The 15,097-nt window shown below is 47.0% G+C and overlaps 1 protein-coding gene across 1 annotated transcript; it reads left to right on the forward strand.

Annotated features, from left to right (window-relative positions):
* Positions 1–460: 460 nt before the first annotated feature.
* Serpinc1 (serpin family C member 1) lies at positions 461–14,729 on the forward strand. The gene is made up of 7 exons (NM_001012027.1): positions 461–553; positions 2,625–2,994; positions 6,620–6,835; positions 8,158–8,295; positions 10,292–10,682; positions 12,364–12,428; positions 14,476–14,729. Exons 1-7 carry the CDS (start codon positions 513–515, stop codon positions 14,650–14,652), a joined length of 1,398 nt encoding a protein of 465 aa, NP_001012027.1. The 5' UTR covers positions 461–512; the 3' UTR covers positions 14,653–14,729.
* The last annotated feature ends 368 nt before the right edge of the window (positions 14,730–15,097 follow it).

Consider the following 15,097-nt stretch of genomic DNA (forward strand, 5'->3'; position numbering starts at 1 on the left):
AGTAGGGGAAACAGAGGCAGAGGCTCACATCTGTAATCCCAGCCGTCAGAAGGTAGAGACAGGGAGAGCAGGAGTTCAAGGCCAACTTTAGCTACATAACAAACCCACTAGGGTGGGGAGCGGTAGAAGCTGCTGTTCCCAATCACAGCTCTCTCCTGACTTGAGGCACCAGAGCCTTTTCCCACAGAGCCCTCCTGAGTCAGGAATCTCCCAAGCCGGTTTGAATTCTCCATGTTCACCCCTTTACCTCCCAGAGATGAGAGGAATGAAGGGCTGTGGGCAAGAAGAGGGGCCACACTTTCCCTAGGCCTCACTGAACTTTAACGTTCTAATAATTAAACAACACGGTGCTTTGCTTAACCCTGGGAACTGGTCATCAGCCTTTGACCTCGGCCCTCCTCTCCTGACTGGCTCCCTCCCCCACCTGGCCTCTGGACCTCTCAGATTCAGAGGAAAGAACCGGAGGGATTGCTCAGCACTGTCTCCACGGCTTCTCTGCAGAAGCGTCCACCATGTATTCCCCGGGAATAGGAAGTGCGGTTGCTGGAGAGAGGTAAGTGGTGGGCTTTCCCTCTGTGAGCTCTTGCTTGGTTTTCTGACCTCTGAGGGACTCACAAGGATGGCCTATGACATTTTTGAGACGACCAGGCCGTCTCCCTGGTAGTTACTCAAAGACCTTTTTGGAAGATGTCACTTCACCTAAGCCACACCTAAGGTTCTTAGCTCCTTCAGAAGCAAGGGGCACCTCCCTTGAGAAGAGATGGGCAAACCAGAGGACACTTCCTCTAGGACAGCGTCCTAATTTGCTTTCCGCTCCTCTTCCTGGTCAACTGCCCCCAGCCTGTGTCTGTGACCCCTGACTTCCTCCCAAAGCCTTATTCCCCTTTCGTGACTCCTTTCTTGATATAGGTTGTTGGAGGAAGCTGGAAGGGAGGAGGTAGCCTGACCACTATGGTTCCTGTTTATACCCAGCAGAGCTTAGGGCTCCCTCAGCTTCTACTCACATTTCCAAATGCACCCAAGAACAAAATGGGAAAGACAAGATGACAGAGATGGTTCTCTCTCCTCTCCCTCCTCCCTCTCTCTCCTCTCCCCACTTCCCCTCTCTCATCTCCCTCCTCCCTCTCTCTCCTCTCCCTCCTCCCTCTCTCTCATCTCCCTCCTCCCTCTTTCCTCTCCCTCTTCCCTCTCTCTCCTCTCCCTCCTTCCCCTCTCTCCTCTCCCTCCTCCCCCTATCCCCTCTCTCTCCCCCACCTCTCACCCTTTTCTCTCCCTCCCCTTACCCCTCTCCCCTCCCTCATCCTCTCCCCTCCTGTCACTCTACCTGTTGGTGTCAGACCACACCAAAATCCTTTGGCTGCCCTCACCCTCCAGTTAGCCCATCTCCCAGTGGGCAGGCTACCTCAGCCAGGCTCTTCGGCACTCTGTGCCTGACTGTTTCTTCCAGAAGGGACTGGAAAGACTCAGTATTCAGATACAGACTCTTTCCTCTAGACTCAGGCACCCCAGAGCACATAGAGGTAGAGAATTTACTTCTTGGTTATTACATTATTGAGTATCCACATTCTCCTACCAGTCTCACTACTTCACTTTCTTTAATTGAGCTATTGGGTAGCCCAGGCTGCCCTCATGATCATGGTCCTCTTGCCTCAGCCTCCCGAATGTTGAGATTAATGGTATATACATCACCAACCTGGCTACTAGCTCATATTTTAGGAAGAGATATCAAGCTGGGCATGGTAGTGCATGCCTATAATCCCAGCGTTTGAGATCTGGAGGAAGGAAAATCAGAAGTTCAAGGTCATCCTCAGCTACATATTAAGAACGAGGCACCCTGGGCTACTGAGACCCTATTAATCCACGGCACCCTCAAATGAGATTATCTTTACTTTTAATGACTCAGTTAGAAGCTATTAAAAAATTCAGGGGACAGAAAATAATGAGGGCAGAAGTAAGGCTGGGGCAGTAAAGGTCAGAGGGCAAGGTTGTAGTAGTCATTGACTCTAGGGTCTGACTCAACAAGGAGGGGGAGGGGAGGGGAGGGAGCTGCATGACTTCCAGGTAGCTGGACTGGTGTCAGAATCCACTGGGTTGAAGGGTAGAAGAGCAGGTGTGTGTTGGAGGTGACAGCCCAGCAGGTCCCACCTCACTATGGAAGTAGGTGGGTCTTCAAGACCAAACTGCCCGGCCAGTAGTAAGTTTGGCCGTCTGAGTGCAGGCTGGGGCTGCGCATCTGGAGCCTTTCCTATCCAGCTGCCCTTTTGTTGTATTACCCCTCTTCGCCAAAGCCTGTCCTTTAAGATTCAGGCTAATGTCCATCCCTGTCTGGGGTTTCCCTGAACCCTTCAGGTGCTCTCTTCACTCTCTCGACTCTCTACTTGGTGCCTTGGGCTGCGCTGTCTGTCACAGAAACCCTGTGGACGACATCTGCATAGCGAAGCCCCGAGACATTCTTCCTTAGCCTAGCATGGACACACACACACACACACACACACACACACACACACACACACACACACACACACACTTTGCTCAAACGCCAAGAAGGCCAGAATCCTACGCTTCTCAGGAATAAGACTGTGGTGGTCGGTGGGGATGGAGAGTCACGGTTCTGTCCCTTGTAGGAAGCTTTGTCTCCTCTCTCTGCTACTCATTGGTGCCTTGGGCTGTGCTGTCTGTCATGGAAACCCTGTGGACGACATCTGCATAGCGAAGCCCCGAGACATCCCCGTGAACCCCATGTGCATTTACCGCTCCCCTGCGAAGAAGGCCACGGAGGAGGATGTCCTAGAGCAGAAGGTTCCGGAAGCCACCAACCGGCGGGTCTGGGAACTGTCCAAGGCCAATTCTCGATTTGCCACTAACTTCTATCAGCACCTGGCAGACTCCAAGAACGACAACGACAACATTTTCCTGTCACCCTTGAGCATCTCCACGGCGTTTGCTATGACCAAGCTGGGTGCTTGTAATAACACCCTCAAGCAGCTGATGGAGGTAGAGCGTAAAGCCCCTTCCTCTTTCCTTGCCAGGGAGCATCTCTTGGACTTCCTTATGTCTGACCACACAGCAGGTTGTGTAGGGGATCTCACTGTGGGCGACCATTTTCTTTGAATCACTACTTCACGTGTTAGGATAATTTTTCTTTTTTTTTTCTTTTTTTAAAAATTTATTTATTCATTATATATGAGTACACTGTCGCTGTCTTCAGACACACCAGAGGAGGGCATCAGATCTCATTACAGATGGTTGTGAGCCACCATGTGGTTGCTGGGAATTGAACTCAGGACCTCTGGAAGAGCAGTCGGTGCTCTTAACCACTGAGCCATCTCTCCAGCCCCTTTTTGAGAGTTTTGAAGGTTTTTTTTTTCTGTGTAGCCCAGCATGACCCCAAACTTACTATATGTAGCTCTAGTTGGTTGTGACCTTGTGATGATCACCTGGCCTCAGCTTCATGAGTAGAAGAATTACAAGTGTTAGCTACCATGTGACTAATTATTTTAATTAGGCAAGGAGTTATTACCTGGATGTTTTCCTCATAAATGTTTCCTAGTCTCTCCCTTCTCAAAATTATTTTACTTATTATTGTTTGAGGGGAGCACACCTGTGCCATGGCATGTGTGTGGAGATCAGAGGACAACTTCCGAGAGCTGATTCCCTCCTCCTACCTTGTTGAAGGAAGCTCTCTCATTTCCACACACCACATAGGCCAGGCTACTCCCTGCAAGCCCCCTGGTTACCTGTACTTCCCATACTGCTATAGGGGTGCTGGGATTCTAGATGCAAGTCACTGCGGGTGGCTTCTTGTGGGTTCTAGGGACCAAATGCAGATCATCAAGCTTGATGGGTAATGCTTTTCTGCTGACTCATCTCGCCAGCTCATACTCTATGCTATTCATAGAGGAGAAGATTGGTATCACTTTTCTTTTCAGTCATTCTCTGTCTGTCTGTCTGTCTGTCTGTCTGTCTCTCTGTCTGTCTGTCTGTCTGTCTGTCTCTCTCTCTCTCTCTCTCTCTCTGTGTGTGTGTGTGTGTGTGTGTGTGTGTGTGTGTGTGTTCTGCCCCCTTTCCTTCTCCATCTCTGTCACAGTCTCTCTTTCTCCTCTGTCTTTCTCTCCCTCCTCCCCCATTCATTTTCGAGACAGTGTCTCACAATGTTTCACTCACGTTGCTCTTGAACTGGAGGTCCTCCTGCTTCTACTTCCCAAGTGCTGGGGTTACAGGTGTGTACTCTGTCCAGTTATTTGTATATTCTTTCATTTGATCATTTGTATGTTTTTTTTTTTAATCCGGCACTACCTCTGTGCTGGACCATATGCTGGGTGGAGACTCCATTCCCTGCCCTGGTAGGGAAAGACAGTTTGCCATGCAGTGAGCTCGAGCAGTGTGGCTCTTGGCGGAGACTCTAGGTCACTCAAAGAGGCAGGCTGTTTTAGAGCTAGGGGCAGTACTGAGCACTTCAGCTCAGTGGTTCCTCCACCCCTTCTCGGCAGGTCAGGGAAGAAGGGGGATAAAGTGGAGCGAGATAACAAGAGATGTCATGACTGAGGCAGGCCCTGGTGTCACCCCAAGCCATGGCTGGAAGCATGAGAGCCCTACTCCACCCTTGGCTTGAGTGCCCAGCTGGCTTTCTTCAGGTCTCACTCTGGAAAAAAGCTCAATGACAGGGAGGCCCTCCAGCATGGCATACACTGTCCTCTGAACACGAGACATGGAGGTCTGGGAGATAAAAGGGTTTACTTCCCTCTCCCCAGACAGCTGTTTCCCACTGAACAGCACTGATGCGTTCAGACTCAGGCATGCGGTTCTCCACACCTCCGCTCCACAGAAGGCCTAACTTTCAGAGGCTCCGTATTCTGCTTCTCTGTCCCGAGCATACAAGAGACTGTCCTTGCCCCGTTGTGTGTTCCTGATACTCTTGTGAATGAATGGGGGCTGGCAGCACTGATGCTCTTGTGAATGAATGGGGGCTGGCAGCACTGATGCTCTTGTGAATGAATGGGGGCTGGCAGCACATTAGAACTCCTCTTGGGGCGTTCAGGCCCCAGTCTCAAGCACTTCCTTATATTCTGTCTCTGTTCCCTGCATGCGAGTGTAAACAAGACCTTTCCTATAAAAATAAACGAGAGCTGGAGATGCAGCTCAGTGATGGAGTACATGGCTAGTCATATGCAGAATTCAGGGCTTACTCTATCGGTGCAAAATAAAACCAGGAAGAAAAACCCACCAGAGGCAGAACAACACTGTTAATCCACACATGTCCTCCAAGTCCCTTCTACATATCTTACGGTGTACGTTATCAAACATAGAAAAATGGGGTATGATTCTCTTTAGAAACCTATGGCACTTTTAGTCCACAAGTGATAAAAAGGGACCTGGGGAGAGGGCTCAATTAGTAAAGTGCTTTGCCTTGCATGTACCAAGTCCTGAGTTTGAGCTCCAGAACCCATGTACACGGCATGGTGCACAGAACCCATGTACACGGGCATGGTGCACAGAACCCATGTACACGGGCATGGTGCACATGCTTGTTAATGCCAGCACCAGGGAGGTAGAGATAGAAGACAGATCCCTTGCCGGCCAGCCATCTTACCCTAATGAGCCAGCTCCAGAGCAGTGAGAGACCCTGACTTACATCAGGGGAAAGGTAGGTGTGGAGAGACAGCTCAGAGGTTTAAAGAGCTTCCCTTTCTTCCAGAGGACCCACGTTAGATGTTCAGCACCATGTTTGGCAGTTCGTAACCTCCTGTAACTCCAGCTACACAAAACCCAGCGTCTTCTCCTGGCCTCTTGAGGCACCCACATATATGAGGCACATATTCACCACCCCCAAAATAAACACAACTTTTTTCAAAAAAGGAGAAGAAGGTGTATGGCACCGAGTAACAATATTCGAGGTTGTCATCTGACCTCTCCGGCCATGTGCATACACGCCTGTGTGCTCACACACAGCATATCCCACCTGAGGAACGAGCACGGAGAGGTGGGGAAGCAGCCTTACCATTTTGTGCTGTCAATGAAGAAGGTGGTCATGTGGGTCTATGGCAGCTTCCACAGCTCTGACTGACACATGTGTGGCTCTTAAGTCCCTTTTAGATCTAACACTGTGATTCATTTATTTCCTTCTGACACAAATCTTTTCCTCTCTCAGACCTTCTATAACCAGTATTCCAGAGCCCTCAAGAGTGCTGACCCAAGCAAATGCTGTGAGAATGCTTGTTACAAGGAGATGCACTATCTTGGGTCCTTTAGGTGTCCGTAATTACCAAGAGGACATCTCCCTTAGCAGTGAGAAAGCACCATGCATTAGACTACAGTCCCTTGAAGACCTGGTGGTGTTCCTGTCTCTTAATCTTTCCTAATTATGTTTCCTGCCCTTTATTTTTTTCTTGTTTATTTGTTTAAAAAAATAACCTAGGAAGCGCAAGGCCCTGGGTTCGGTCCCCAGCTCCGAAAAAAAAAAAAAAAAAAAAATAAGAGCTGAGTGAGTGTTTATGCTGTGCCAGGCACTGTGCTGGAGGGAACTAACAGCTCAGATGGCTCTGAGTCCAGCACTGTACTCTGCACCCATGGTAACTGACTGCCCAACCATACCACTGCCATCTTCTTTTGTTATCTATAGGTTTTTAAATTTGATACCATCTCCGAGAAGACATCCGACCAGATCCACTTCTTCTTTGCCAAACTGAACTGCCGACTCTATCGAAAAGCCAACAAGTCCTCTAACTTGGTGTCAGCCAACCGCCTTTTTGGAGACAAATCCCTTACCTTCAATGAGAGCTATCAAGACGTTAGTGAGATTGTCTATGGAGCCAAGCTTCAGCCCCTGGACTTCAAGGTGAGTTGTTGAGGTCAGAGTCCCTGCCACACAGACTGAGGAGGGAGAGAAACAGAATCCAAACAAACACCACAGTCCTTGACAATGGCTGGTGGAGCCCGAGGACAAATCAGAACCCACAGAACAAACCCTTCCTTAAGGCTTCACAGAGCAATGGTCCTCAAGCCTTCAGTTATAGAGGCTCCTCTTAAGGTGTACAAGCAATAGCTTTTCATTTCATCTACCAAGTTCAAATACGTCGTGGTAAATGAAATTGGTGCACGATGTGTGTTACATGCTCCCTCAGAGATTCTTGAAGCACACAAGCCTAATGTTTTGAGGAAGTAACTCAGCAAAGAGATGCCTTGATTTCTGTTGTAGTTACTGTCTCATTGCTGTGAAGAGACAGCATGACCAACAAAACTCCATAAAAGAAAACATTTCGTTGAGGGCTTACTTACAATTTCATAATGTTAGTCCATTTCCTTTATGGCAGAAAGCGCGGTGGCAGACAGGCAGGCATGGGGCTGAAAACTTACATCCTGACAGGGAAGACAGAGAAAGAGAGAGATGGCAAAGCCCATTCCCAGTTACGCATCTCCTCATCTTAATCCTTTTCAAAAATCCTTAATCAGCGGGGGACTAAGCGTGCGAATCTATGAGCCTCTGGGGCTATTTCCATTCTAACCTCCACGGCATCTTTCTGTTAGCATTTTCTCTTCCTTTCTTTCTACTCCTTCCGACCCCCAGATAGGGTTTCACTATGTAGCCCTGACTGATTGGGAACTCACTCTGTAGACCAGGCTACAGAACTCTCAGAGATACGCCTTCCTAGTGCTGGAATTAGAGGTGTGAGCCACCGCTCACTGGTCAGTATTGTCTACATTCCTTTGACTACAGGGCACACTCCCCTCCCATCCTCTGAACTGTATCATTAGGCATTTCCTCCCGCAGACTGTTTGGAGATTATGCTTCTATGAGTTTAGGGTTTTCAGAGTCACGGTAGGTAACATGGACATCATACCTCCTTCTGCCCTTAGCCTGACTTTCCCTTTCGTCTGTCCTGATCCTGTGTCTCCTCCTCTTTCCTTTTCTGCTTATAACATTTATGGACAGGCTGGGCTCTGAGTGTGACCCTGTTATAACAAATGATTAACTCCATGAAAAAGTCAGTGACTGTATGACGACTGAGAGTTCCTCGGTGCGGGCTAAAGTGATGGCTTCTTAACCAATCATCGGAAAAGAGCGGGAAATGAGGGGCAAAGGAAATTCTGCGCGGGGGAACTGAAAGACAGAGCTAATGAGTGGAACAGGTGGGTAGGATTATTTCCTGTTTTCCTTAGGAGAATCCGGAGCAATCCAGAGTGACCATCAACAACTGGGTAGCTAATAAGACTGAAGGCCGCATCAAAGACGTCATCCCCCAAGGAGCCATTGATGAGCTCACTGCCCTGGTGCTGGTTAACACCATTTACTTCAAGGTATTTCAGCTGCTCCTGAGGAGATCCCAGGGACTTCCTCTCACTATTCCTCTACTAAGCATGTGTAGTCAAATCCCTCCTGAAGTGGCCCATGCCTGGCCTAGGCAACCATATGGATTTGCTGAGAGCTCAGAGGTCCAGAGGCTTAGTAGCATCCCCAGGTTGGGGCAGACTGTGTGAATTTACTAACAGAGCACTCTTCAAGATATGACAAAATTGCACACTTGTGTGACAATTTCTGCCATCCAATTAATGTTTTCTTTTCTTTTTTAAATTTTGAGACAGGGCATTATGTAGCTCCGGTTGTCCTGGAACTTGCTAAGTAGACCAGGCTGGCCTTGAGCTCACAGAGATCCACCTGCTTCTGTCTCCCGAGTGCTGGGATTAAAGGTGTGCATGCTATCAAGCCCAGCTCTTTTACTGTGTTTAAAATCAGAAACAAAATGATTTTACTGACAATCGTCAGTGATGGAGTCCCCACTGCCGAGAACAACTCCTATTTAACTGGTTCCTTGGACGGTCCAGGTGTTGGGCTCACCGGAGGAAGAGAGGGACTGTTCTGTATATGGCTTGTTTTCCTCACAGAGGCCAGGGTTCTGAGGACTGCTCCTATTTGATTCCAATGATGTGGAACAGGGGAGGACAGTGGGAATGAACACCGCCAACACTCTGGGGGACCGTCCCTGCAGAGCAGCTGGAAGTGTGACATGTGTTGTTTATCCTCAGGCAGTCCTTCTTTCTCCACGTGGCCTGAAGACTTAGCCTGCCACTGCTACTGTCAATCACTCTGCCTCTTGGAGCTTCCCTCTCCTCAGGAACGGAGTAGACTGCATTTCCACAGCGTGCTGTTACCCCTTACTGTTTATGGAATAACTTGCTATTTATTGATACTCTAGATCCTCGAACCACCGAAGTGAGACCCTGGACCATTTGTGCAGTATTATTTCTTTGTTTTAAAGCTTGACTCCTTGTTTCTAAGTGTATGAATTCTCGCGAGTTACTGGGGAGTTACTGGGAACTTTCCTATGGCCTATGGTAATGAGGACTCATCTCTTTTATAGGCTTACCAAAAGGATAGAGAAGGTAACACAGGTGAAGAACTTGGGTGTTATACACGCTTAGAGCACACAGTTAACATTGTAAAGTCGTTGACTCTTTCTAGTGCCTAACTTGTGGGTGAGAAACTACCTCTCAGAAGAGTTAATTGACTAATTTCAAGAGCAAAGAGCAGAGAAAGATAAGGAACAAGGCAGGAAGCCCAGCCGGGGCCATTCCCTGACTGGTGGGACTTCCAGACAAATCGCTGGGATTGCTGTCTGAGTCTGGCCTCTAACTCAGCAGGCACAGAGCACAGAGTTCTGGAGGTCGGCACTGGGAAAGGCTGGTGGACAGCAGACAACATGAGATGGAATGAACTTGCGAGGGACAGTAGGTTATTCTAGGGGTTAGACTTTCCTGACTTAAAAACAACAAGAACAAGAACAAAACAAGAACAAGAACAAGAACAAGAACAAGAACAAGAACAACAACAACAACAACAACAACAACAACAACAACAAAACAGACAACAACAAAAACGCAATGCCGGGTTGGCAAGATGGCTCAGTTGGTAAAGGGGCTCGTCCCACATCTGGCAGCCTGAGTTTCAACATGGAGCCCACATGGTGGGAGGAAAGAACCATTTCCTGAACAATGATAAATTGTCCTCTGATGTCCACATACTCACAGAGGCATGGCCCTCCTCTCAAATGTTTAAAAAAAAAAGGAAATATTGGTGGAAATATAAAAAACTATAGAAAAAACAGAACAAAACACAGAAATAACTGCATCACGCAGGCATAGTTATTAGCTTTGCAATGCATTTTTACTTCTTTTCCAATAACTACATTTATATGTTGATACAATCAGATAATAACGATTATGTCCCAGAGCAGTAAGTATCCTGCTAGGATATTTTTGTTCTTGCTTTATTATTCTCCTACTTGACCTCTTTCAGGGCCTGTGGAAGTCAAAGTTCAGCCCTGAGAACACAAGGAAGGAACCATTCCACAAAGTTGATGGGCAGTCATGCCTGGTGCCCATGATGTACCAGGAAGGCAAATTCAAATACAGGCGTGTGGGAGAGGGTACCCAGGTGCTAGAGATGCCCTTCAAGGGGGACGACATCACCATGGTGCTCATCCTGCCCAAGCCTGAGAAGAGCCTGGCTAAGGTGGAGCAGGAACTCACCCCGGAGCTGCTGCAGGAGTGGCTGGATGAGCTGTCGGAGGTCATGCTTGTGGTCCACGTGCCCCGCTTCCGCATCGAGGACAGCTTCAGTCTGAAGGAGCAGCTGCAAGACATGGGCCTTGTTGATCTCTTCAGCCCTGAGAAGTCCCAACTCCCAGGTTGGTAGAGGGGAGAACTGCCTCCTTTCCACTCCAAGGTGGTTTAACCAAAAGTGAGAGAATCAAGGAAAGTACAGTGAAGAGTGCCAAGCCAGAGTATCAGGATTCTGATTGTGGCTCTGTGCTAAGCTTGGGGTGATGCCTTGCCCTTCTTAGCCTCCCTGTGAGAGAGTGTGTGCTCTTGCTTCCAGGAGTGCAACCAGCATGTCTGTCACTCCATGATTCTGTATCTAATGGGAGTCAAACCAGGTGGGGAAGAATTTGAAAAAGCATTGGAATTCAAAGAGACAGGCATGAAAATCCAGGCCATGTTGAGACCTATAATTCCAGCATTGGGAGGTAGGGTAGAACATTAGAGTGTTCCAGGCCAGCCTAGGCTATATAACAAGATCTTGTCCCAAAAGTAAATAAAATAGGGCCTAGAGAGACATCTTAGCAGTTAAGAGCGTGTATTATAATATTAACTTAACACATTATTAATATATTAATAACAATAACTAATTTAATAATACATTATTGCAGAAGATCCAGGATCAGTTTCCAGAACCCATGGTAGACAGCTCACAATTTTCTGTTACTCCAGTTCCAGGGGATCTGACTCCATAGGCACCTTCACTCCTGCACTCATGTACACACACACAGACATACAGACACACAAGACACACACACACACACTCACACACACTCTCATACAATGTCTCTCTCTCACACACACACACTCACACAATCTTGATAAAAATAAAATGTGATAGTAAATTAAAATTAAAAATGAACCTTAGCTGGAAGAGGTGCATGCCTTTGATACCTGCACTTGAGAGGCAGAGGCAGGCAGATCTCTGAGACTGAGGTCAGCCTGATCAACAGAGTGAGTGCCTGGATAGTTAAGGCTGCACAGAGAAACCCTGTCCTGAAAAAAACAAAATAAATACGTAAATAAAGAAATAATTTTAGGGCTGGAGAGATGGCTCAGTGGTTGGGAGCACTGACTGTTCTTCCAGAAGTCCTGAGTTCAATTCCCAGCAACCACATGGTGGCTCACAACCATCTGTAATTGGGATCTGATGTCCTCTTTCTTATGTGTTTGAAGACAGCTACAGTGCACTCATATGCATAAAATAAATAAGTAATCCTTTAAAATAAATTTTTAAAAAAGGCCAGCTCAGATTACACAAAGATTTTATCTAAAAATGACTTAGATCAGGTAATTAGATTTAACTTTATTGGGCTATCTTTAGCTTTGAAAGCCAAACGTTTAAAAAAAATGTTATCAGACTAGAAAGACATATTTTTGCTAGACAGAGTAAAGTTTTTCTTTAAAATGGGGTCCCACGAGGCTGGAGAGATGGCTCAGTGGTTAAGAGCACTGACTGCTCTTCCAGAGATCTTGAGTTCAATTCCCAGCAACCACATGGTGGCTCGCAACCTTCTGTGATGGGATTCAATGCCCTCTTCTGGTGTGTCTGACAATGTACTCACATACATAAAATACATTTTAAAAAATTAAAAAAAAAAAAGAATGGGGTACCACCCTTCCACCTTCCCAAAAAAGTTGACATCAGATTAAATTCACAAAATAACTTGCTGTTTTTAAAAGGTATCCACTGAAGGAGTGAGGGGATTATTAGGGAAGCTCAGCATCTGCTTCTCAAACCACAGTCCCCCTCCCTGTTCTTCCTTCCAGGGATCATTGCTGAAGGCAGGGACGACCTCTTTGTCTCCGATGCATTCCACAAAGCGTTTCTTGAGGTGAGTTCAGCTTCCTCCACCCTCTGCCTTTTTTGCATTTTATCAATCTGCACTTCGGGAGTCTCCCGCTGCTCTTCTGGTGGAGACAGCCTTCTACCCGCAGCAGAGGACTGTGGCAGAGTCACCTCTGCAGTCCATCATATACACACGGAGAAGCTTGCAGTCTTCTCCATGACGTCTGCCTCAGTATGGCACTTCAAGTGAACCCTCAAGCTTCTCTCCTGTCAGAGAGGCATATTTAGAGGGTAGCCCAAGGAAAAGGAGTCAGCAAAGGCCACGAAGGAGAGAGAGAACCCTAAGATGCTTCAGGGATGTGACAAGCATGGAGTAAGACTGAAACGGATCCTGGACAGAGTGGGAGGGACGTTCACAAGTGAAGAGGGTGAAGGGCAACTGAACACAAGGAAGAGGGTTACTGATGAGTACGGGTCACCTCAGCATCATGTGTTCTACAACTATCTCAATACATAGCATTTCAGGAGACAGCTGGCACACGTTGATCTTGAGGGATTAACCACACACAGTGGTGTGCTGGGCCTGAGAAGCTCCAGGGAGGAAATGAGTAGAGTATTGACTGCTCAGCCCGGCTTCCCCCAGCTGAGGTGTGCATAGAATCGTGCGCTAGCTAAGTTGTGGCAGCTTGTAGTTGTCCTAGTTCTTAGGTACTGAAGTGTGAACCCATAGCTTTAGATGGGGATCCTTAGAGTCATCCTGGAGACTGAAGGGTGGAGCCTGAGAACTTGTTTCTTTTTGTTGATTTGTTTTTTGAGACAGGGTTTCTCCCTGTAGCCCTGGCCCTCCCGAAACTTGTTGGAGAATCTTGTCTCTAGACAGATCCTTCGGAGATTTTCACAATTAGGTTTGAGGCCCAATGGTGTAGGCTGTTCTTCATGGAAGATTGTGAGCAGGAGATGGGCCAAAGCTTACAGGACTTGGGTTTGCAAAGAAAGGTTGCAATCAGAGAAATGTTCAGAGTATAGAGCGAGAGAACTAATTCTAGGATCAAAGCAAGCTTAGTGGAAACTAAGGGAAGCAGAAAGACGAGGGACAGGAGGTCAGAACTTGCTGATCGCACCACTTAGAATTGAATCCTAGAACAAACATGAAATAGATACCGGACACCAAAGGGAAGGAAACAAACAAAACCCAAAGCATTAACCAGCCCCTCAAAGCACAGAGAGTGCCACGTACTTTATTTATAGTCAGGGACAGAATTGCCACAATTCCTGGCCAGCCTGGTCTATACAGAAAGTTAAAGGTTAGCAAGGTGTGTACGCACAGACACACACACAGGAACCAGGAATAGACACCTGACACAGGAGGCTCTTGAATGGCAGGCTAGCCTGTCCCAGAGTGCCCAGCAAGATCCCATCCCGGAGAAGTCAGTAATGTCAACAGTTGTCGTTTTCTGAAGGCATCCCTTCATATGTGTCATTGTTCAAATACTGTTTTTTTCTGGTTATTACTCCAAGAAAAACACCTCACACAACTGGAGAACTGTCTTTTCATAAGAAAAACAGCTCACGTAACTGGAGAACTGTCTTTTCATAAGAAAAACACCTCACGTAACTGGAGAACTGTCTTTTCATAAGAAAAACACTTCACGTAACTGGAGAACTGTCTTTTCATAAGAAAAACACCCCACGTAACTGGAGAACCGTCTTTTCCTAAGCCACAGGTTCTTAGTGACTTTTTTGGGTAGTTATAGTTAGGATTTCCTTATGCTTTAACAGTGAATCTATTTAAATTGCAGATCTTTGATTTTGAGTCTGAATTTCTCTTAGCAGTTGTTCAAAACAATGCTCTGTGATAGTGTTCAAAGACACTACCAGAATGTGACTTCTAGTTCAGAGATTACACTTGTGGAACTCTTGCAAGGCTCTGGATGAGCGCAGTGCATTACATACACTGGATGTTAAGAATGAGTAGGTTTCTGGAGGGAACCATTGTGTCCAAGTGTTACTAGGGTGAGCTGCTGGGTCTGTGTGTGACTGTGTCTAGGATGGTCTGTAGGGTAGCTAATGTTTGTTTCCTATGTAACCTGCAGGTAAATGAGGAAGGCAGTGAAGCAGCAGCGAGTACTTCTGTCGTGATTACTGGCCGGTCACTGAACCCCAGTAGGGTGACCTTCAAGGCCAACAGGCCCTTCCTGGTTCTTATAAGGGAAGTCGCACTGAACACTATTATATTCATGGGGAGAGTGTCTAATCCTTGTGTGAACTAAAATATTCTTAATCTTTGCACCTTTTCCTATCTCGGTGTTTGTTAATGGAAGTAAAAATAAATATGACTGCCACCTCACGAGAATGGACTTGACCACTGGAAGACAAGAGACTCAAGTACAGACGCTACTGGGGTACTCAGGAAAATGACAATTTTCAGTTTCTCTCTACCCAGTAATCACTTTTGGGTAAATGAAAGGGAAGAAGCCAGCCATGGTGGCATATACCTATATCCTAGTACTTTTGAAGGGAGAAGCTGGGCAATCAGGAGGTAAGGCGAGCTGAGGCTGGGGTGTGGTGAAAGACCCTGTCTCAAGTTGTCTTTTCTCCTCCCAAAAGTAGAAAAGAAAACTGTAAAAACAAGAGGTAAGTATATTATTATTTCATTTTGGAGGACAGCAGGCATCTTGAAAAGGTAGAGGTGCCTTAAATTCTCATTCTTCTGCC

This window comes from Rattus norvegicus, chromosome 13 (genome assembly GCF_036323735.1).
Source record: "Rattus norvegicus strain BN/NHsdMcwi chromosome 13, GRCr8, whole genome shotgun sequence".
Taxonomy (NCBI): Eukaryota; Metazoa; Chordata; class Mammalia; order Rodentia; family Muridae; genus Rattus; species Rattus norvegicus.

Bases quoted from the DNA above. Each gene is read 5' to 3' on its own strand.
- Serpinc1 (NM_001012027.1), top strand. From the start codon at position 513: ATGTATTCCCCGGGAATAGGAAGTGCGGTTGCTGGAGAGAG. The intron at 6,836-8,157 runs GTGAGTTGTTGA...TGTTTTCCTTAG, and splicing joins TTCAGCCCCTGGACTTCAAG to GAGAATCCGGAGCAATCCAG. The intron at 10,683-12,363 runs GTTGGTAGAGGG...TCTTCCTTCCAG, and splicing joins TGAGAAGTCCCAACTCCCAG to GGATCATTGCTGAAGGCAGG.